This window comes from Ornithorhynchus anatinus, chromosome 7 (genome assembly GCF_004115215.2).
Source record: "Ornithorhynchus anatinus isolate Pmale09 chromosome 7, mOrnAna1.pri.v4, whole genome shotgun sequence".
NCBI classification, from domain to species: Eukaryota; Metazoa; Chordata; class Mammalia; order Monotremata; family Ornithorhynchidae; genus Ornithorhynchus; species Ornithorhynchus anatinus.
The window spans coordinates 36,009,871-36,034,445 of NC_041734.1; the positions used below are offsets into that span (position 1 = coordinate 36,009,871).

General features: G+C 43.6%; 1 protein-coding gene across 7 annotated transcripts in view; it reads right to left on the reverse strand.

Moving 5' to 3' along the window:
- Positions 1 to 24,575, reverse strand: part of LOC100079726 (UDP-glucuronosyltransferase 1A1-like) — an 85,413-nt gene that overhangs the window by 22,746 nt on the left and 38,092 nt on the right. Inside the window, exons 1-2 of one of the 7 annotated variants that reach the window (XM_029068988.2) lie at positions 13,339 to 13,557; positions 1,690 to 2,409 (exon numbers count right to left, since the gene is read on the reverse strand). The exons of 2 other annotated variants lie outside the window; for them this stretch is intronic. In XM_029068988.2, coding sequence (XP_028924821.1) covers positions 1,690 to 2,409; positions 13,339 to 13,488 — 870 coding nt within the window. In that variant the 5' untranslated portion in view covers positions 13,489 to 13,557. Of the gene's footprint in view, positions 1 to 1,689; positions 2,569 to 12,621; positions 13,558 to 22,443; positions 23,373 to 24,575 lie in introns of those variants that run through there. 4 more of the 7 variants (XM_007668759.3, XM_001510609.5, XM_007668752.2 and 1 more) reach the window with 4 other exon arrangements.

The following is a 24,575-nucleotide window of genomic DNA, read 5'->3' on the forward strand; positions in this document are numbered from 1 at the left end:
TGGAAGTCACAGGGACGTGGGTTATAATCCTGACTCCACCACTTGCCTGCTGTGTGAACATGTTGGGCAAATCACTTCACTTTTCTGTGCCTCAGTTACCTCATCCGTAAAATGGGATTTTGATTGTGAGCCCCAAGTGGAACAGTGACTGTGTCCAACCCAATCACCTTGTATTTATCCCAGTGCTTAGTATAGTTCCTGATACCTAGTAAATGCTTAACAAATACCATCATTATTAGTATTATTATTATTACCTGATTTGCAGTCCTTTAACTTTTGACCAAACAAAAAATCCCAACCCATTACCCAATGGTGAAAAAAGACTATCACTGATATAGTCCCTGGATGAGGCTAGATCAAGCAACAGCATATATGTTCCACCCTGCAAATCTCAAATATTTCCAGATAATATTAATAATAATAATGGTGGTATTTGTTAAGTGCTTACTTTGTGCCAGGCACAGTTCTAAGCACGGTGTTAGATACAAGGTTATTAGGTTGTCCCACATGAGGCTCCCTTTTTACAGAGGAGGTAATTGAGGCACAGAGAAGTTAAATGACTTGCCCAAAGTCATCCAGATGAGAAGTGGCATAGCTGGGATTAGAACCCAAGACCTCTGACTCCCAAGCCTGCACTGTTTTCACTAAGCCACGACACATCACCGAAGACTCACTGTGAAAGTTTTTCTACTCCAGAATCTTGAATTCAGGGAAAGAAAAACTTCAGGACATAACAATCACGTTGTCTAAAAAAGTACATTACATTTCCAGCCAACACTCCTGATTCAGAATTGATTCTGCACAGCACTAGAATAGACAGTTCTCACTAAAATTATTCATACTAAATTTGATTATGAATTGGCTGCCCAATTCAGCTCTGAGGAACTAATGGGGTGAAGTAGAGGTAGACTTTAGACATTGGTGCCACATTCTAATCTGTCTCATTTAAAATGCAATTACTCCAAAGAGAGCTTTAAAACAGATACCCGCCTACCCTAGCATACACGAAAAAAGGAACTACACCAAGCCAAACTTCTAGAATTTCTCTCCAGCTTTGGTTGTCATCTTGATCAGTGTTACCAGAGCTGAGAGTAACAAAGAATCTAAAGAATCAACCAATCAATGTTATTTTCTGAGTGCTTACTGTGTGAAGAGCACTGTACTAAGCACTTGGGAAGAGTACAATACAACAGAATTACCACATATGTTCCGTGCCATTAATGAGTTTACAGTCTAGAGAATCATTCAATTAATCAGTGGTATTTATTGAGCGCGTATTGCGTGCAGATCATCATACTAAGGGCTTGGGAGAGGAAAATGCAAAACAGTGTTGGCAGACCAATTCCCTGCCCCTACAGCCTAGAGAGGGTAAACTCTGTCTATACTGCTGGGAAGCAGCGTGGCCTGGGACTCAGAAGGAGCTGGGTTCTGCCACTTGTTTGCTGCATGACCATGGGCAAGTCATTTCACTTCTCTGTGCCTCAGTTATCTCTTTTTTAAAAAGGGATCAAGACCGTGAGCCCCATGTGGGACATGGACTGTGTCCAACACACTTTGCTTTTATTCAACCCAGAGCTTCGTACAGTGCCCGGCACCTAGCAAGCGCTTAACAAATACCACAATTATTATTATTATTATACTTGCTAGAGCCTCCACACAAATACGTTCAATTCAGTACAGATCACCAACCTGAGATAGTTGATTTCTCACCATACAATTGATTCCTCCGACAAAGACCATGTTGGGCATCACTGGCTTTGGGTAGTTAAAGACAAAGTCGGACCTGTACAGCCAAACTGAGCCATGACTGAGGAGCTCTTTCAGGGTCACATCTCGCTGAAGAAATTCTCGGGCCAGATTCTCATATGAGGTGTAGAGTGAGAAACAAAACAGATATTGCACCACACCGAAAAAGACGTTATTTACACGCTGCAAGAATGTCATGTGGTCTGAATTGCTTGAAAAATCACGGGGAACAAAAGAAAAGGGGGTTGGACATTGAGAAGCCTCTGCCTCAAGCCCACATAAAAGAGTTAGGATAAAGTACACAGTTGGAAGAGACAAATGCTCTGCCAAAATTTGGCCACAAGGGTAACTCGGATCTAAAAGGATGGCATCAAATTTACTGTCTTCCAAATACTTCATCAGGTCTTGGTTGATAAAAATGTTTCTGCATGCAGATATTGCCAGCGAGTTTATGGCTGCTGTTAATCTATACAGACCAAAATATTTTCTCACGAATGTTTGATTTGAAAATAGAAATTTAGCAAAATAACTGATCTCCGAGTCCACATGTTCTCTTTGGATAGCCACAGGATACTGTTTCAAGGTGTATGATGGATTCAGTTTGATCCGCTCACTTACATCTGGTGAAACAACTACTATTTCATGCCCTCTCTTCTCAATTTTCTGAAGTATTGGGAGCAGACTCAGCCACGGGCTTCCCCCTATGGGCATCACCAGAAGTTTTTTACCCTCAGCGAAATGTCTGACGGTCAACCAAAGAAGAATGCCACAAGTCATTCTACAAGCCCAAGCAGGTAGAAGTGCCATCTCTTCATGTAGAGCTGGAAAAATGCAGGTAGGTTTTCTGAGCGTCCATTCCTTCATAAATACACTGCCTGTCCTTGATTTGGTAATGTTTTACTTACCATCCAGCCTGAACCCCTTGTTCACTAAGAAATGGGAGATGATTTAGTTAAGCCCTGACCTTTGGGACTGACAATAATAGGTCTGTACTTTCCTACCCCATACCACTACCTCTTCAATTATTCTGAGGTCAACACAGGATTGGCAACATTTTCTTTCGCAATACTGTGTTTTTCACCACAGTCAGAGTATGCACAGGTAGCTAACTTTGTTTTGATGATTTCTTCCAGAATGCAAGATATCATTAAAGATACTCAATCTTCCAGGTTCAGAATAACTGAGTTCAGTGGCTCTCTCCCATTCTGGATTATTCATTTTCATTGGGATTTGAATGATAGTCATCTTTTGCTTTCTATGTGAATGTCAGAAGTTTAGTGTCTCGTCTTTGAAGAGTTAAGATGTCCAATGTCTCCTTTGGGAGATGCAGTTTAGTGCCAACATAGAGTCAAGATTCATACGTAGCAAGTAGATAGAGCAATTGTAGTATCCAGCCTTCATGGAAATACGGACCTATCACAGGCATCGGTTCCAATATCTAGAACGGAGCTCCCCCAACCATACCCATGAAGTACTTAACGTCAGGTAGCGAGACAGAATTTTTAAAAATGAGGTCCTAAAATGAGGTTCATTCATTCGATCATATTTATTGAGAGCTTACTTTGTGCAGAGCACTGCACTATGTGCATGGGGGAGTAATATACAACACTAAAAGGACACTTTTGCTGTCCACAATGAGCTTACAGTCTAGAGAGGGCAAGGGTTAAGATCACCCCGGGGGGTGGACACGAAAAGATTGGCTGGCTGTAGGATGCTCAAAGAGCTGCTCTTTGGCTAGCTAATATGGGGCTACATTTGCAGAGGTGCCATCTTCTAATTTTGAGTTGGGAATGGAAGGAGAATTAGGGTGTAATATTGAGGCAATGGGGCCTTATAGATAAGGTTTTAAAAAAGTGGGAGGAAAAAGACAGGAAGAAGAAGGAGAGAGGGGAAAGAGAAGGGGAGAGAAGGGAAGTGTAACATCGAGGGAATGGGGCTTTAGAAATAAAGTTTTGAAGAAGTGGGAAGAAAGAGATAGAGAAGAGATGAAGAAAAGGGGAAAGAGAAGGGCAGAGAAGGGGAATGCAATATTGAGGGAATGGGGCTTTAGAGATAAGGTTTTGAAGAAACGGGAAGAAAAAGATAGGGAGAAGAAGGAGAGAAGGGGAAAGAGGAGAGAAGGAGAAAAACAGGGAGGGAAGAAGAAGAGAGGGAAAGGAAGAGGAGACAGAAAGTGTATGGGGAAAATGGAAAGATAGGAGAGGGTATCTGCTACCCACGCTCCAGGACTTGCTTCACCAGCCCAGAGCCTCCTGAGAGTAAGCTATCTACTTGTCTCCCCTGGGACCTGCCCAGGAAAACTGGACCATCCTGCAGGAATGAGGGGAGGGTTGTAGAAGAAGAAGGAAAAGAAGAAGTTGAGGCCCCAGAGCAGCTTCAGTGGGCACACAGTCGCTGCTCCAATTCCCAGCCCAGAGCCGTTAGCCACTGCCCCCCATCATCAGCCATGTGGCAACAGCTTTACAGGAGCCAAAACCACCGTTGTCCTCACTGGGAAGCGACGTAGTGACTGTATGGACCTATAGAGTTCACGTAGCCCCCGGGGCTCCTGGGCCCGGCCTCGTCTAATATGGTAAATTTCTTTATTTATTTTTAATGGTATTTGTTAAGCACTTACTAAGTACCAGGAACTGTTCTAGCCCTGGCAGATTCATTCCTGTATTCATTCAATCATTCAATCATATTTAATTAATTGTGGTTTTTGTTAAGCACATAATCTTAATCCACATTTTACAGATGAGGTAACTGAGTCACAGAGATGTTAAGTGACTTGACCAGGGTCACATAGCTGACAAATGGTGCCGGCATTGGATCCCATGACCTTCTGACTCCACGCCCACGTCTATCCACTTCACCACGCTACTTCCTGTGCTTACTGTGTGCAGAGCACCGTACTAAGCACTTGGGAGAGTACAATATAACAATAAACAGACACATTCCCTGCCCACAACTAGCTTACACTCTAGTGGCAGGGAGACAAGCATCAGTAAAAATAAATGACAGATATGTACAAAAGTGCTGTGGGACTGGGAGGGGGGAAGAACAAAGGGAGCAAGTCAGGCCGATGCAGAAGGAAGTGGGAGAAGATACAAGCTAATCAGGGTGGACATAGTTCATGTCCCAACTGGGGCTCACAGTCATAATCCCCATTTTACAGATGAGGTACCTGAGGCACAGAGAAGTGAAGTGACTTGCACACGTTCACACAACAGACAAGTGGCAGAGGTGGGATTCAAACCCAGGTCCTTCTGACTTCCAGATGCATTCTCTATCTATTTGGGCATGCTGCTTCTAATTGTTAAATGCTAACTATGTGGCAAACATTGTTCTAAGCCCTGGGGGTAGAAACAAGGATTTCCTTGGCTGCCCGGATGGGAGAGGTGGACAGGCAAATTTTTTTCACTGGTGACTGCATATGAGAGAAGCTCCAGCATTTGAAGTCTCTTCACACAACTTTTTCCATTACGTTTGATCTGTGCTGCTGATGTCGCTGATCCGCAGTCTATAATGAATCTCAACCCCACCACCCTATCCCAACCAAGAAATTTCTCCCCCTCTAGACTGTAAGCTTAATGCGGGCAGGGAATCTGTTATATTGTTGTATAGTCTTTTACCAAGCATTTAGTACAGTGTCTGGCACAAAGTCAGCATTCAATAAATACGATTGATTGATCGATTGATGTCTGCTCTAGAGGTCTGCTTGGCTGTATTGGACCCGGTTTGACTGCACAGGACCACAAAAAGCTGCTGGTCAGGTTGAATAAAAAGTTTCTGGATTGGGACTCAGGTTTGATGTGGGTTTGGATTGGATGATGTCAGTGTGGTTGACAGGCACTGCAATGAATGAATCAATCTATCAATAATAGAGGCCATCAATACCACTGGCATAGGTTATCTTAGTGTAAGTCGAAGACGGGACTATCCAAAATGGGTTCTGAACCAATCCTAAGCACGATTTTTGTGTCCTCCAGCCTGGCTTCTGTCCCACCCTGCCCACTCCAGCTTCAACCCCACCCCTCACTACTTTATCCAATCAATCAATCAATCAGTGATATTTATTGAGTGCTTACTGTGCAGAGAGCACTGTATTAAAAGCTTGGGACAGTATAATTCAGTGGAGTTGGTAGACACGTTTCCTGCAGACAACGAGCTTACGGTCTAGAGGGGGAGACAAACATTAAGATAAATAATGTATAGATAGGTGTTATAGGGATGAAAAGGAAATCCACTGGGCAGACAGGAAAGAGAGGGAGGGATGGAAGGTCACCCTGCCCTCAAGACTAGAGATGGTCACAGGGACTGCATGTAGCAGCACAACCCATCCTGTGTCCTCAGTCCACAGCCTGGACACCTTTTTCCTGAACCCAAAAAAGCCCTTCCATACCCAGCCCAACTCACAGTCATCGGCTAGTCTTAGCAGCAAAGGTTTTTTGTTCATTTGTTTGTTTGTTTTTACGGTATTTGTTAAGTTCTATTTGTTAAGCACGGTTCTAAGCTCTGGGGTAGATACAAACTAATCAAGCAGGACACAGTCCATGACCCACATGGGGTTCACAAGTCTTATCTCTGCTTTACAGATGAGGTAACTGAGGCACAGAGAAGTGAAGTTACTTGCCCCAGGTCACCCAGCAGACAAGTGGCAGAGCCAGGATTAGAACCCAGGTCCTCCCTACTCCCAGGCCCAAGTTCTATACACTAGGCCATACCACAGTCCAGGTAAGGAAGTAAGGAACAATTTTCAGAGGACAGGGGTGGGTGGGTGGTTTCTAGATGCACTGTGGGCTTGGGTACTTTGTGTTTCATCTGAGCAGATCTCTATTCTTCTCCTTTTCTGCCTTTCTAGGCTCTTGGTCTGCGGAATCACTGATCGATGGCAGTAACATGACAAGAAAGAGGCAGCGGTGACTGCCCCATGGCTCCTACCCAGCAGGACCCTGGCATGCAATGTCCCCATTTCTATCCCTCTATCTCACCCTCATCCTGACTGTGTCAGCATTCTCACCCAAGCACTCAGTAAAGTGCTCTGCATACAGTAAGTGTTCAATAAATATGATGGATTGATTGAAGAAAACATTGCAGAGGTGGCTCTAAAATCACACAGATATTTCATTTATGTAAGTGGTTTCTCTCCAAATAGTTGATTACTGGATCTGGATGGCTAAAGACAAAACTAGACCCTTAGAGCAAGATTGAGCCCTACCTGGAGCTTATTTTAATGTCTCCCTTATCAGGTTTTTAGCTTCTTGGGGGCAGGGTTTGTGTCTACCAACTGTATTGTATCAAGCACTTAAACAGTGTTCTGCAAAAAGTAAGTGCTCAATTATAATAATGATGGTATTAGTTGAGCATTTAATATGTACCGAGCTCTGTTCTAAGCGCTGGGATAGATACAAGGTTATCAGATTGTCCCATGTGGGGCTCACAGTCTTAGTCCTCATTTTACAGATGAGGTTACTCAAGTAGAGAGAAGTTAAGTGACTTGCACAAAGTCACACAGCTGACAAGCGGCGGAGTCGGGATTAGAACCCATGACCTCTGACTCCCAAGCCCGTGCTCTTTCTACTAAGCCACGCTGCTTCTAAATGCCATTGTTTGATTGACTATCAACAATCAAAATGTACACATTTACTTAATGCTGATTCTGTGTTTCCCCAGTGCATGAAACCATTCACAGTCCCTGCTTTCTAATACATTTCCTGGATATCATCCTTTCTGGATAATTCACTGCATTCCCCAAAACATATCATAAAGAAACTAGGATTAGACCAATGGCCATTTGGGGCTTTTCATGTCAGAAGATAGAGCCGTAAGAAATCAGTGTTTCCTTCGGTCCTGCACCTCTGAACTCCAGTTCATCTGAAAAGCAGTGTGGCCTGGGAGTTAGAAGGACCTGGGTTCTAATCCTAGCTCCACCATTTGTCTGCTGTGTGACCTTGGGCAAGTCACTTAACTTCTCTATGACTCAGTTACCCCATCTGTAAAATCAATCAATGGTATTTATTAAGTGCATCCTATGTGCACAGCCCTGTTCTAAGTGCTTGGGAGAGTACAATGCTGGAGTTTAAGACTGTGAGCCCCGTGCAGACAGGGACTGTGTCCAACCTGAGTAGCCTGTGTCTACCCCAGAGCTTAGTACAGGACCTGGCACATAGTAAGCACTTAACAAATACCGTTTGAAAAAAAAATATCCTTTGGAGGAGATTCTAAATGGGGATATCTGCAGTCTATTGAACCACAATACAAAAATGTTGTTTCTTTCCAGCCAAATAATACTGGATAGTTAGGAATTTCTCCTCAAAGTATCTCTAGTTCTCTTTGCGAGGCTTGTGGGAAGAACTTCTCTTCAGAAAGTAGCGAATCAATCCTTGGAACTTATTGAGCACCTGCTGTGTGTAAAGCCTTGCACTAAGCTTTCAGAAAGAGTACACAGGTGGGAATTAAACACAGCTCCTGCCCCTGGAGGGGCTCACAACCTAGGAACTGTTCATTCTTAGCATCTCTTTCTGTACAAGTCTCCTAGGGTAAAATGGGTTTTAACAAAAAGATACAGTTGTTTCTCTGTTAACAAGGAATCTTATGCAAAGAAAAAATTACCCGGATATATACACACCCTGGAAATGACAGACACATATATGCTACTAGCCAGACATACTCGCCCTGCCAGAAGGTTTATTATTATGGTATTATTGGGAAACAGCATGGCCTAATGGATAGGTCATGGGCCTGGGAGTCAGAATGACCTGGACTCTAATCTCAGCTCTGCCATTTGTCTGCTATGTGACCTTGGCAAATCACTTCACTTTTCTGTGCCCCAGTTCCCTCATCTGTAAAATGGGGATTAAGATGGTGAACCCTGTGTGAGACAGGACTGCGTCCAACCCTAGTATCTTGTATGTACCCCAGCGCTTAGATCAGGGCAAGGCACATAGTCAGTGCTGAAAAAAATACCACTATAATTATTTATTATTATGGTATTTGTTAAGCACTTACTATATGTCAAGCATTGTTTGAAGTGCTGGGGTAGAAACAAGTTAATCAGCTTGGACATAGTCCCTATACCATACGGGGCTTACAGTCTAAGCGAGGTTCTAAGGAGTGATGGTCTAAGAAAGACAATCTCAATTTCTTCGTCTCATTCTATCTCTGATGCAGAATGAAAACTCCGTTCTAGAATTATTGGTTGACAAAAGAGAGAGATGAAGGTTTACGCATTAACAGAACTTACGTAAGGAGAGGACACGCCAGAGGATATTGAAAACCAGGATTACGTAAGGATGGAAGGCAGAATGGCAGAATGCCGGGATTGCAGACTAGCTATAACGGGGAGATCGGATGTAAGATGAAAAGCTGGGCTTGAAATATTGCCCACCAACAGAAGAGAAATTGCCACAGGGGGCATGGACATCAGAACCCATCACAAGCCCTAGCTAAAACTGGCTGAGACCAGGAGACGGGGGGCCTGTGGAGAGGAGCGGGTGCCAACCACCCGGCCAACCAGTCAGAGAGAGAGAGGCGGATAGAGAAGAGGACCAATAGGACCAGAAGACACCAACAATAAACGGATCTGAGGGAAGTATACATAAGCGAGTAGTTTTTAATGTTCGGTGTGACCCTCTTCGGTTGACACTGTCTCCGATAGAGGGCACCCATTTGATTATAATAATAATAACTGTGGTATTTGTTCTGCGCTTCCTATGTGCCAAGCACCATACTAAGAGTTGGGGAAGATACAAGCAAATTGGCTTGGACACAGATCCACATGAGGCTCACAGACTTATTCCTCTTTTTACAGATGAGGTAACTGAGGCATAGAGAAGTGCAGTGACTTACCCAAGGTCACGCAGCGGGCATGCAGTGGAGCCGGGATTAGAGCCCAGTTCCTTCTGACTCCCAGGCCCGTGCTCTTCCCACTAGGCCATACTGCTTCGGATCATGACCGATGTGGTCCCCTTCCTTGATAGACTGGTAACTGCAAAGTGCTCGCTAGCCCTCGGTGGGAGTCTTGCATCTTCCCATCTCATCCCCGCCACCAGAGAATGAAGTTACTTCACACCACTTTGGAGAACCTTCTTGGTGGGGCATTGACCTTTCAGGAATAACAACTCCCTGGGTTAACAGTGCTTTATGGGAGAAGTGACTTGTGCCAGCATTCGGGAATTTAGACCTATCCTGTGGGAGTGAGCCAGGCAATCAGAGGGCTACCAGCTCCAGGACCCCAGGCCCCTCCTGTATTGGAACCCTAGGCCTCACTGAGTTATATCACCTTCCCATGCCCACCACCAACTGAGTGACGACCTGCCCCAAGGAAGCATGACGGGCAGAAACTGAAGCTGCATCAAGGCTGTAACAATTGCTCAAAGAGTAGCAGGATGTTTGCCTGGACTGTAGACTGCCATGCCGGAAAGGCGAGAAGCCTGAAAACTGGGCCCTTAAAAGTATGTCATGCTGCTCATTTAATAATAATAATAACAATAATAATAATAACTGTGGTCTTTGTTAAGTGCTTACTACGTTCCAGGCACCGTACTCAGTGCTGGGGTGGATAAGAGCAAATCAGGTTGGGATTCATGGGATTCGTGGCATAATGGATAGAGCACGAGCCTGGGAGTCAGAAGGCCATGGGTTCTAATCCTGCCTCTGCCACTTGTCTGCTGCGTGACGCTGGGCAAGTCACTTCACTTCTCTGCCTCAATTACCTCATTTGTAAAACGGGGATTGAGACAGCAAGTCCATTGTGACACAGGGACCGTGTCTGCCCTGATTTGCTTGTACTCATCCCAGTGCTTAAGTACAGTGTCTGGCATATAGTAAGCGCTTAACAAATGCCATTATTATTATTATTATTAATCCCTATTTTACAGATGAGGGAACTGAAGCCCGGAGAAGTGAAGTGACTTGTCCAAAGTCATGCAGCAGATCAGTGCTGGGAACAGAACCCCGGTCCTTCTGACTCCCAGGCCCATGCTATTTCCACTAGGTAATGCTGCTTCTCCAAGAAGTGTGATCTTATTTGATAGTTTCTGCCCTACTCTTGCTAATTTCACCCTTTTTACATCTTTTGCCAGTTTAGTCCCTCACACTCCTGTCCTTTTAGACTGTGAGTTCTCCCCAAGCCAGGGACTACATCTGAAATTTGTACTGTACTCGCCCAAGAGCTTAGTACAGTGGTCTGCGTCCGGTAAGTGCTCAATAAATACGACTGAACAATTGAATGAAATATTCCTGTACCGTTTTCCAGGTCTTAGTAAAGGAATTTGCACGAAGTAAAGGTTCAACAAATGCTAACAAAATGACAGTAAAAGCAATAGAGGTAGCAAATATTAATCATTATGATTACTATTATTTTCATTATGACTAAGACTCCATCTCTAAGGACTTTTTAAAGCTCATTCTTATATTTAAAATCTATTTTTTCCACTTGTCTTGTTGAGCTGATGGGAGGGATTAGTAATATTAACAGCTGTGAGATCACTGGCTGAAAATCCCTATAGTCAACCATTTGTTTTCTAGTTGATTTCACTTAACAACTTCCACTGTTAAAAGGATTCTATTTAGTTATACGGTTTAGAAATTTAAAATATCTTAAAATAATATTCATTAAATTATTCTACAGTAGGTTAGATGTTTTCTAATAGACCAGTATTCCAATCTTTTCAATTTTCCAGTACATTAATGGATATGAAAGAAAAGTATTTCAATATTTTGACCTGAAAATTACCCAGCTGAGTAGTTTTTCTCTCAAACTACAGTCATCCAGTTTCTGCCTTTAAGTAAATGGAGCATTTCATTATGGGAATATAATTGTTCTCTGTGCACAGTAAGCATTCAATAAATACCATTGATTGATTCAATGGATTTCACCTGCTTCACAAAGCAGGTTATCAAATCCATGCAGTTTTTAACACTGTTCATCTCATTTTTACTCCAAGTGCTATTCGAACTCTGAGTAAAAGCAATGTGAATTCTACACTGGCAGCTTTCATTTAATTTACTTAATCCTGTTCTGTTGCAAACATATCATCTGTTTGACATCCTACAGGAAACTTCCATCTCCAGCAGTGTGACCTAGTGGGAATAGTATGGGCCTGGGAGCCAGAAGACCTGAATTCTAATCCTGGTTTGGCCACTTGTCTGCTATATGACCTTGGGCCAGTCGCTTCACTTCTCTCTGCCTCAGATTTACCTCACCTGTAAAGTGGAGACAAATACTGTGAGTCCAAATTATGTCAGTCTTGATATAATTAATAGAAGTACAATATAATGCTTCATGTAAATTTGGTCTATACAAATCTGATTATCTCGAATCTACCCCAGTGCTTAGTACAATGCCTCGCACATAGTAAATACTTAACAAATACCACATAAAGGTTCAAAGTAGGCCTGAAGAACGTAGGGAGAAGAGAAACTAAATTAGTAAGAGTGATGGTGAAAAAAATTTAAAATGTCATACTCCAGTCTGGAAAACTGAAAGCAGAGTGAAGACATGAGCGAGTTTGCGGATGAGGCAAATATGGAATTTTGTTCAATAAATTTCACAATACCAGGTGAGAGAGTGCCCATTATAGCTCCAAGTTGGAGATTAACAAGATGGAGGACACAAACGAAACATTTCTTCCCACTCAGCACAGTAAGAATCTTCACTCTGCTTTCACCAAAAGTTGTATGGGCAGAAAATATCAATAAGCTCGAGAGGAGTTTGGAGAAATCTGAGAATAAGAGGCACAGTCATGATCACATTGAGCAACTACATGATTAAATAAAAAAACAAAAAACTTCTTATACTACTGAAAGTGATGCCGGTCCTGATCTACTCAATAGAAGCAAAATATAGTACTTTTAAAGCAATTTAATCTACATAAACATCCAAATACCAACCTGAGACAGAGGTTTTCTATGAGCACAGTTTATGCCACCGATTAAAACCATATTGGGCATGATGGGTCTGGGATAGTCCATCACAAAGTCAGATCTCATTAGCCAAACTGATCCATAACTTAAAACATCCACTATTGTCATATCTCGCTGCAGAACCTCAGAGGCCAGCTGAGCGTATGGTGAGTAAACAAAGCTACAAAAAAATAGCTGTGACCAGGTGAGCAACACATTCTTCACCCTCTGTGGGAAATTCATGCGATCTGAATTACCAGAAAATGCCCTGGGAATATAAGAAGAAGGGTTGGGACACTTAGTGCTATCGAAGTCAAGGCTGCACGGCATTCCACGCAGGAAGTATAAAGCTGGAAGCTTCAGATACGCAGCTACGATTGAGCCACAGGGAAGAAAGGGATCCGTGAGGACCGCATCAAATTTGTTGTCTTCAAGGTATTTCATCAGTTCCTTATTGTACAGCAGCTGTGTACAGGTGGAGAAAAGCAGGGTGGAGGTCTTTTTCACTTTTTTGTAAGTTCTAAAAATTCTCTCCAGGAACGGTCGCTTCTCAAACAGTTCGTGACCAGATGTCCCAAAATGATTTTGTAATTCTTCTTTGCTGAAAGGTACTGGGTAGGTTCTCAAGATGTAGAAGTCCCCCGGTTTGATATGCACTGTTGCTTCGGGGGCGACCACGAGGGCTTCGTGTCCTTTCTGTTGGACTTCCAGCAGCACTGTCCGCAAACTGAGCCAGTGACTACCATCCAATGGAACTACTAACAGCTTCCCTCCCTCAGCGGACCTCCAGCAAGACATGCACAGGAGCAGGACCAGGAAAATCGAATGAGTGGAATGAAATCCAGCGGCCATCATTCTTTAAAATCCTCTCCCTCCTACAAATGCTTTCGCTATTGGCATTCACATGTCCTCTCTCTCCCCTTGCCAAATCACTGGGTTATCAAACCTGCTTCAGTTTTCCCCAGTTAATATTTCTCTTGAACATCTGACAGCGCTTATTTGATGAACAAAGGTTAAGGAGAGATTTATCTTTCAGGACAACACAAGAATTTCTAAAGGTAGTGGTGCCATCTTTCTGCCTAAGCATTTTAGGGGTTTGGGATTTTTTTTCCCTCAAATTTTCCCTGTTCCTGGGTTGGAAATAAGGAGACAAGATAGATTCAAATCCAAGATCTTTATCTTCGGATCAAACAAGGCACCCTTCCTCCAAGCCCCCGTTTTAAGCATTGTGAGTTTTGCCTGTGGAGGTTTCATTCTGGAGGTTGAATCAAGCAGGGTTTCATTTATTTTCAGGAGGAAATAGAGATCTGGGTGTAATGGTCAAAAAGTGAGAATTTCCCCCCAACATTAATTTAAATGTTTATGATGTGGCCTTTGAGAATCAGCATCGCTTCTTTGATTAAAACCGGTTGAATGAAAATCGAGACTCCTAACCTTCAGAGCTTTCCCTCAACTGCCTCCCTCCCTCTTGCTTATCCGCTGTCTTCTCCTGCTACACCCAGTTCAACTCCTCCCAAACAAACCTCCAACTGTGCCGAAATGATCTCTCCCATACATGGACATCTTGCCTGAAATGTCCCTTCCTACTCATTTCTACCACTCCACATCCCTCCCATCTTTCAAATTCCCATCTAAAAAGTAATTCTCTGACTATTTAGTTGACTTATTACGTATGTATAGAATTGCTTTCAGTTTTTTGCTTTGTTTTGCTTCGTTGCCACAGCTATACTTTCTCCCTACCATTTTACCTAATATACGTTTGTCAGTTCTAACACATCGTTCTGTGGTATCAATTGGTGAACATAACATCACTGGAAACACAAATGATGGTTTTGGACAGCTTGCATTCTCTTTCTAGCCAATCACCCCAAAATGGCCATTATTTCAAAAACTTTGCCAAATCAATCAATTATTCAATGGTATTCATTAAGTGCTTGCTGGGTGCAGAGCACTGTACTAAGCACTTGCAAGAGTAGAATACAATAGTAGACACATTCCCTGCACACAAGGATCTTACAGTCTAGAAGGGGAAAGAGAAATTAATGTAAATAAATAAGTTATAGATATGTACATAAATGCCATGGAACTGAGGGTGGGATGCATATCAAGTGCCAAAGATCCTGATATCATACTTTAGGGAAGCAGTGTGACCCCGTGAAAGAGCATGGTCTTGGGAATAAGAAGACCTGGATTCTAATCCTGGCTCTCATAATTGCCTATTGTGGGACCTTGGGCGATTAATTCACAACTTCTCTATTCCTCAGTACTTCATCTTTAAACCAGGGAAAAAATTCCTGTTCCCTGTTTCTTAGACTGTGAGCCCTGTATAGATAGGCTGTGTCCACTCCGCTTATATTTTATCAATCTCAGCGCTTAGTATAGTGCTTGGCACATAGTAAGTGTTTAATAAATACCACAATTATTTATTAATAATAAGAAGAAGAAGACTGGTATTTGTTAAGTGCTTACTATGTGGCAAGCACTGTTCTAAGCTCTGGGGTAGTTACAGGGAAACCAGGTTGTCCCACTTGGGGGTCACAGTCTTAATCCCCATTTTACAGATGGGGTAACTGAGGCACAGAGAAGTTAAATGGCTTGCCCAAGGTCGCACAGCAGACAAGTGGCAGAGTAGGGATTATAACCCATCTCCTCTGACTCCCAAGTCCGGGCTCCTTCCACTAAGCCACGGTGCATTCTAGTATTACTACTTGTGCACAAAGTTTTAGTACCACAAATGAAATTCTAATAGATGGATGATGTTCACTGACCTCTCATAAATACAATAATTATTGTATTGGTTAAGCACTTACTGTATGTCAAGCACTGTATTAAACGCTGGGGTAGGTAAAGATAATTACGTTGAATACCGTCCCTGCCCACATGGAGCTAACAATCTAAGTAAGAGGGAGTCAGGCTTAATTACCATTTTAAAGATGGAGAAACTGAAGCACAGAGATCTTAAGTAACTTGCCAAAAATCACATAGCAGAGAAGTGATGGAGCTGGGATTTGAACCCAGGTCCTCTGACTCCCAGGCCTGTGTTCTTTCTGCTTCTCGCCTGACATAATAAGCCTCTCAATTGTAGCTACATAAACTGGCCTAAGACAAGAAGTTTTCTATGACTTGTATCTCTTTTGTCAGTCAATCATATTTATTGAGCACCTACTGTGTACAGATTACTGTACTAAGTGCTAGAATGTGAGAAGAGGGACTGTGTATATTTGGTTCAAGGTTTCACCCGAAAGACTGTTGAGCATATGAGAAAGCTTTGCAGGTAATCTGCAGGCACTTAGTGTCTCCACTTTATCTTCTAAACATGTCTTTCTAGCAACCCATTGTTCAAGAATCACAAAGTCGACCTTAATGAATATTGAATTTTCAGAGATAAATTCAATAAACCAGAAAACCTGCTGTGAGAAGGTTTTATAGGCACAATAGGTGTTTATGTCTGGAGTCCTAGGGAAAAGGAACAGAAATTCCCTTTTTGGGAAAAGAAAATTGATAATAATAATTGTGGTATTTGTTAAGGGCTTATTGTGTGCCAAAAACTGGAGTAGATACGTTACAGTCAGATCAGTCACAGTCCCTGTCCCTCTTGGGGCTCACAGTCTAAAAAGGACGAAAGACAGGAATCTAATCCCCACTTCTCAAGAGAGAAAACTGAGGCACAGAGAAGTTAAGTGATATATCCCATCCAGATTATACAGCAGGTGACTGGTGAAGCCACGATTAGAACTCAGTTTCCTGACGCCTTGTTCTTTCTCCTTCTCAGCCTCCGAAGTGTTGGCAAATGATATTGATGAGGTCACAGTTGCACGAAATGGGGCATATTTAACTAGGTTTTTTTGAGTATTAAATTATTTAGATTACAACCTGACTTCATGCACTGCGGGTGACTCTTCTCTCTGGTTTCCTGCTAAACTCCAGGCTTCCACCATAATCCTCTCCAGCCCAGAACTGTCAGTCAGTCAGTCAGTCAGTCAGTCGATCAAATTTATTGAGCACTTACTGTGTGCAGAGCACTGTACTAAGCGCTTGGGAGAGTACAGTACAACAAGGAATAGACACATTTCCTGGCCACAACAAGCATACAGTTTAGGAGGGAAGACCGACATGAATATAAAAAGTAAATTACAGATATGTACATAAGTGTTGTGGGGCTGGGAGCGGGGATGAATAAAGGGAGCAAGTCAGGGCGACAGAGGCATGAGAGAAGAGAAAAGGAGGGCTTAGTCAGGGAAGGCCTCTTGGAGGACACGTGCCTTCAAATAAGGCTTTGAAGAGGGAAGAATGTTTCTGTCAGATAGGAGAGAGGGCATTCCAGGACGCGGACGAGTGGTCGGTGGCGAGACAGACGAGATCGAGTTACAGTGGGAAGGTTGGAATTAGAGGAGCGAAATGTGCAGGCTGGAAGGAGGAGAAAACACTGCATCATCAAAAAGACCATTAAGTGGTCAGACTAACAATCCATCCAGCACAGGATTCTTCCTCTGACAGGGGCTGCAGAAGACATGGAGAAGCACGGACTGGCTTCTTGCTATCCATTCCTAACTTCCCTCTAGGAACCCACTATAGAAAGCTGCATCCAAACCCCTTCTGGATCAACTGATCTATTCAACCTGCAGAACTTCCTGGGGGAACAAAACTGGGCATTTACCCTCCTTGGGGAGAAGCGGTGTTTCCTCTCATCAAGTTTTGAACCTAAAGGCTGGTCGGAGAGGCCGCTGCCAGGAGAAGGTAGGGAAATGTTTCAGCCTCATCCATGAGCATCTTGACTACAGTGCCAGGGCAGACTAATGGCAGGATTCTTTTCTTATGCTGTCGAGTCGTCTCCGACCCGTAGCGATGCCAGGGGCACATCTCTCCCAGAGAGCCCAACCTCCATCTGCAATCGTTCTGGTAGTGTATCCATAGAGTTTTCTTGGTAAAGATACAGAAGAGGTTTACCAGTGTCTCCTTCAGTGCGGTAAACTTGAGTCTCCACCCTCAACTCTCTCCCATGCCACTGCTGCTGCCAGCACAGGTGAGTTTTGACTTGTAGCAGATTACCTTCCACTTGCTAGCCACTGCCCACGCTAAGAATGGAATGACTATGCTTCTGTTTGACTCTCCCTCCCATAGTCAAGACTGGTAGAGTTCTGGAAACTCTCCAGGTGCGACTCTGAGATGAGGGGGAGGGAGGAAGGGGGAGGATTAGACACTGCTAAATCTACTGGTGCGTCTCAGAGCTGCTTTCCTCTCTGTGGACCATTCCAGGTCAAATGGCAACTTCTCCTGCTGGAACCCTTCCTCTTCCTTTTGCAGATGAGGATCCTTATTGGATGATGAGATAGTCTGAACCCTCACCTCATGACAGGGAGAATCGTGGGCATGATGGTGTCTACCAGACTCCAGAGGCTATGTCAGGCCCTTGAGTAATAATAATAGCATTTAATAAGTGCTTATTCAGTGCAGAGCACTATACCAAGTGCTGATGAAACATTAAGTGAAAGCAACCTTGCCCATATGCACCAGGAATTCCCAGCCTTAAGTGGCATGTAACTAACAAGCATACATCGAAAGATGAGCACATGAAAATCACAGGCCTGGGAGTCAGGGGATCAGGATTCAAATTCAGCCACTTGTCTGCTACGTAGCCTTGGACAAGTCATGTAAGCAGCAAGGCCTAATGGAAAGAGCATGGGTCTGGGAATCAGGACCTGGATTCTGAGCACTCTTGTCTGCACACAGAAAGCGCTCAGTAAATATGATTGAATGAATGAAGGAATGAAGCTTGGGAAGTGGGGTGAAGAAAGGGAGCAAGTTGGGGCAACGCAGAGATACAGATAAAGCTTGGGAGTTGGGGTGAATAAAGGGAGCAGGTCGGGGCAATGCAGAGAGACAGATAACTCAGCTAGGAGATTTCTAGGTTGTTTCCGAAATTGTAACCACTAACTTTGGGACCACTGCCAACCACGTGCCTGGATTCAAAGAACTCGCACCCAAACTGCTGCAGCTGAGGAGCAGTCATTTCTTCAATCAATAAATCAATTTATGGAGTGCTTGCTGTTTGCAAATTATTTTAGCAAATTTTAGAGGCAATTAAATGAAAGTGGTCTTTGGAAGGCAAAATAACCTGACTTAGATTAGCATATTTTGGACACATAATCAAGAGGACCAATTCTATGGAGTAGACACTAGTGCTAGGAAAAGTTCAGGGAAAACGTGGAAGAGGTAGACCAGCAACCAGATGGTTAGAGAACATAACAATGATAATGGAAGACCTGTCAGAAAGGTTGCAGATTGTGACAGAGGACGGATGTTCTGGAAAAAGTATATACATGGAGTCGCTATGAATCAGAAACAACTCGACGGCACTTAATAATAATAATTACTGTTTGAGGAGCACTGTACTAAATACTACACTTGGGAGAGTTCAAATAGCAGAGTTGGTAGACCCATTCCCGGCCTAGCTCAAGCTTACAGTTTATTTCTTCATCTTCCCTCTCTCTGTCCCCTCTCTGGCCCAAGGGTACAGTAGAGAACACAGAGCAGGTGTGAATGTCTGACACCCTGGAGACAAAGGCCTGTTATCTTTATCCATATCAACAGTTGCCTGCCTTCACATCAACTCAGCCTCCTATTAGCTCCTGAACATTCTGCCATTTCATTTTCAGGAACCCAGGGACCTGCATTCAATTCAGAGGTTAGTCAGTTGCTCAGTCAGTCATATTTATTGAGCACTTACTGTGTGCAGAGCACTGTACTAAGCACTTGGAAGAGTAGAGTATAACAGTTAAACAGACATGTTCCTTGTCCACAGTGAGCTTACAGTCTAGAAAGGGAGACCCTAAAATAAACAAATAAATTACAGAAATGTACATAAGTGCTGGTGAAGGAACCAACAGATTAAGCAGTTATTGCTGCTGACAACCTCTCTTATAACCCTCAATCCATCAAGCAATCAATCCTAATTATTGAGTGCTTGCTCCATGCAGTACACTGTACTAAGGGCTTGGGAGAGTATAACAGAGTCAGTAGACACATTCCCTGCACTTTACCTCCCCCCTTTACCTCCCCCCTCCCCCCTTTACCTCTCCGCAGCTAAACCCTCTTTTTCCCTTTTTCCCTCTGCTCCTCCACCTCTCCCTCCCCATCCCCACAGCACTGTACTCGTCCGCTCGACTGTATATATTTTCATTACCCTATTTATTTTGTTAATGAATTGTACATCGCCTTGATTCTATTTAGTTGCCGTTGTTTTTACGAGATGTTCTTCCCCTCGACTCTATTTATTGCCATTGTTCTCGTCTGTCCGTCTCCCCCGATTAGACCGTAAGCCCGTCAAACGGCAGGGACCGTCTCTATCTGTTGCCGACTTGTTCATCCCAAGCGCTTAGTACAGTGCTCTGCACATAGTAAGCGCTCAATAAATACTATTGAATGAATGAATGAATGCACTTCCCCTTAATCTCTTCCCGGTAATCAGTCTATCCCTGTCCTTCCTTCCCAGCACTCCTTCCCATCCCCCTCCAGCCAACACTTTCTCACTCCTCCACCTCCCCATCCCTGTCCTTCTTGCCCAGCTCAGCCCCTCAGCTCTCTCCCTACTCACCTCCACCATCAGCTTACTGCCATCCAACCCTTTCTACCCCATCATGTTATCCCCTTCCTCCTCTCCCACACTTCAGCCATATAGCCAAGTGTGTCCATCCACTGATTTCAGACTACTAACTCGCAACCCTGGATCATCTCCATATTGTCTGTCCTCTACTCTCGTGCTTGAGATGTGGAGGGCTGATGGCAAAAATCCAGTCACCAGGATGAACTCATTCATCTAAAATTCACCACCTGTTCAGCCCTCTCATCTGTACAGCCTCAATATTCCTCCATCCCTATTGACTCTCACACCCATCTCCACATCAACTTTTTCAGATGTTTAACTCCGTCCTCCAAATTCCCTGCATCTCTTATCTCTAAATCAGTAAATCCATCACTCAGTGATATTTACTGAATGCGTCCTGTCTGCAGAACACTGTACTAAGCACTTAGGAGAGTACAGAGAAGCAGCTTGACTCAGTGGAAAGAGAAAGGTATTGGGAGTCAGATGCCGTGGGTCCTAATCCCAGGTCCGCCACTTGTCAACTCTGTGACTTTGGGCAAGTGGCTTAATTTCTCTGTCCCTCAGTTATGTCATCTGTAAAATGGGGATTAAGACTGTGAGCCCCAAGTGAGACTACCAAAGGAATACAGTCCATCCTGATCCTCCTCAATCTCTCCACAGCTATAGATACCGCGAAGTAATCTCTTCTTCTCCCATCACTATCAGACCTCCATTTGACTGATTCAGGACTATCCTCATTCTTCTCCCTCCCACTGGTTCCTCTTTGTCTCTAATTCTGTTGCCTTGGGCATCCCTCAAGGTTTTCTTCTAGTTCTTCTTGTCTTATGCTACCACGTTGTTTCTGACCCATAGCGGCTCCATGGAAATAACTCTTCCAGAACACCCCACCTCCATATGCAATCCTTCTAGTAGTGTAACCAGAGTTTTCTTGATAAAAATATGCACTTTGTTTACCGCCCTTGACTCTCTCCCTTGCCGCTGCTGCCCAGCACCGGTGAGTTTTGACTTGTAGCAGATTGCCTTCTACTTGCTAGCCACTGGCCAAGCTGGGAATGGAATGGGTAGACCTCTGCTTGACTCTCCCTCCCGTAGTTGAGATTGGTAGAGTACTGGAAACTCTGTGCCTCCGTTACCTCATCTGTAAAATGGGCATTAAAACTGTGAGCCCCACGTGGGACAGGGACCGTGTCTGACTCAATTTGCTTGTATCCACTCCAGCTCTTAGTAAGGTGCCTGGCACACAGTAAGTGCTTAAAAAATACCAGCGTTATTATTATTACTGTAGCAAGATCAGTCCTTCTCAAACTGCCAGCCTTCCGCTCTCATCTCATAAGCCTACCTATCATGGTCCTCTGGACCCACCGCTTCCCTGACCCTCCCCCTCTTCCCAATTCATCACACTACCAGCAGGGAATCAGACTCATGCAAGTATTTCTCAAATTCCAACCACAGGCCTGAAAGGAAGAGACTTCTTGAAAATGCTTAAATTGAGCTAGGCCCCAGAACACAACCACAGCTGCCCATTACCCAGATCCTAAAGGAGGCAGGCAATTATATGGGAGGGAAAGGGAAGAGGTAATTTTTGGGGGGGTTTTAAAGTGATTCATAAATTCTGTCATAAGACCTGACACTTGATTTCTCCCACAAAAGACTGAGAAGCAACATGGCCTAGTGGATAGAGAACAGGCTGGGAGTCAGAAAGACCTAGGTTCTGATCCTGGCTCTGCCACTTGTCTGCTGTGTTCTTTCTGGTCTGTGAGCTCGTTGTGAACAGGAATGTGTCTATTGTACTGTACTCTTCCAAACGCTTAGTACACTGCTTCGCATGCAATAAGCACTCCATAAATACAATTGAATTAATGAATGAATCTTCCCTCGGGCAAGTCACTTAACTTTTCTGTACCTCAGTTACCTCATCTGTAAAATGGGGATTAAAACTGTGAGTCCCATGTGGGACATGAACTGTGTCCAAATTGATTATCTTGCATCTACCCCAGTGCTTAGTACAGTGCCTGGTTTGTAGTAAACAATTAACAAACGCCATTTTTTTTTTAAAAAAAAAAAGACTTGAAACTTGATTTTTACGATCTAATGTTGTTCAGCCCAAATAGAGGGCTTCTTACAGCCTCTATCCACAAATGCTTGACAATGAAATATTTCAGTGTCATTTTTGAATATGAGCTATCTTTACAAACCCCAATACCAACCTGAGACAGTGTTTTTTTGTGAGCACAGTTTAGGCCACCAATGAAGACCATATTGGGCATGATGGGTCTGGGATAGTCCATCACAAAGTCACCTCTCATCAGCCAGACTGATCCATAACTTAAAACATCCACTATTGTCATATCTCGCTGCAAAATCTCAGAAGCCAGCTGGGCAAAAGGGGAAAAGAAAGAATTGCAGAGAAACCGCTGGAATGAAGTCAACAAAACATTCTTCACCCGCTGCAGGAATGACATGCGATCGGTGTTTGCTGTAAACATCCCAGGAATATACGACAGAGGGTTTGGACACTGAGTCCCATCGAAGTCTAAACTACACGGAATTTGTCGCAAAACGTAAACTGCTGGAATGGACAGAGACTCAGCCATAATCGAACCACAGGGAAAAATCGGATCTGTTAATACGGCATCAAATCTGCTCTCGTTGATGAATCCCATCAGTTCCTTGTTATGCACAAGATGGTAGCACGACAAAAATAGCATCTTGAACATATCTGTCATGCCTTTAAATGTTTTAAAAACTCTTCTCAGGAAAAATCTCTCCTCCAAGATGTCATGGAGCATGGTCTTGAAATAATCATCCAACTCTTGCTTATTCATAGTTGATGGATATGTTTTTAGAGTGTAAAAAGCTCCTTTTCTGATATGTAAAGTGACCTCGGGTGCCATGACAATGATTTCATGCCCCCTTTGCCAAAGGTCTTTCATCAGTAGCCTCGTGCTGAGCCAGTGGCTCCCATCCAAGGGGAGGACCAGCACCTTTCCGCCGGTGACAAATGACAAGCCAGATATGATGAAAAGTAGCTTCACAGCAACTGGAATAAGAGATTGAAATCCTCCAGCCATATCGTCCCTAAATTCCAGAGCTCTCTGAGGTCACTTTGCTCTGATTCTGTCCATTTCCCTCCGGATATCTATCCCTCTCTCTATGTGTATATTTATATATTTGAACTAAGCTTGTCAAGTTAATGTTTAACCTAATGACAGCGTCTCAAATACGACAGCAATCGAGATCAAATGTGACACACCAATGAGAAATCATCTGGACTTTCCTCTACCGTGATCTGGAATAAGGTCACATGCAGCAGAGTATTGATCATGGAATAGCTGTTAGTTGTCCCTGTAAACTCTAATACAGAAGAGGGAGTCTTTCCTCTCTCCCATGGCCTTGGTTTTACCTGATTTCCTACCAGCCATTAACTAGTATGGTGTGGCTCAGCAAGCCTGGGAGTCAGAAGGACCTAGGTTCTAACATCACTTCTGCCACAGGTCTGCTGTGTGAGCCTGGGCAAGTCACTAAACTTCACTGGGCCTCAGTTACCTCATTGCAAAAATGGAGATTAAGAGTTTGAGCCCCATGTGGGACAGGGACTGTGCCCAACCTGATTGACTTGTATCTACTCCAGAGCTCAGAACAGTGCTTGGCACATAATAAGGGCTTGGTAAGTGCCATAATTATCATTAATACTATTATTTCTCTTTTACCTCAGTACTGGTATCTTACCACATTTATGGTGTGGCAGCCAGGCCTAGAAACTTGAAGGAGCTGTCAAAAAAGAGGTGGGAAGGGAAGGGAGAGCATGAGAAGAAAACATCTGAGAACCACTCACATAGATCAAAACCTGGTGACAAATTCAAATCTGGGGAGCCTGAATTACAGTGGTTCTCCCAGCTCCACCAGCAGTTTTGCCTAAAAAATGGCAGCCCTAGCTCCTTCTCCAGGAGGCCTTCCCCAACTAAGCCCTCATTTCCTCTACTTCCTCTCCCTCTGTGTCCCATTTCCACTTGGATCTGCACCCTTTATTCACCCCACCCAAAACCACCCAGAACTTTCATACATAAGCATAATTTATTTTAATGTCTGACTCCTGCTGTCTAGACTGTAAGCTCCTTATCAGTCAAATTTATTGAGTGCTTACTGTGTGTAGAGCACTGTACTAAATGCTTGTGAGAGTACAATGTAACAAACAACAGACACATTCCATGCCCACAGCAAGGTTACAGATTAGATGGGGAGGCAGAAATTAATATACATAAATAAATTATAGATATGCACCTAAATGCTGTGGGGTTGGGAGGGGGGATGAATAAAGAGAGCCAGTGGGAGCGACGAT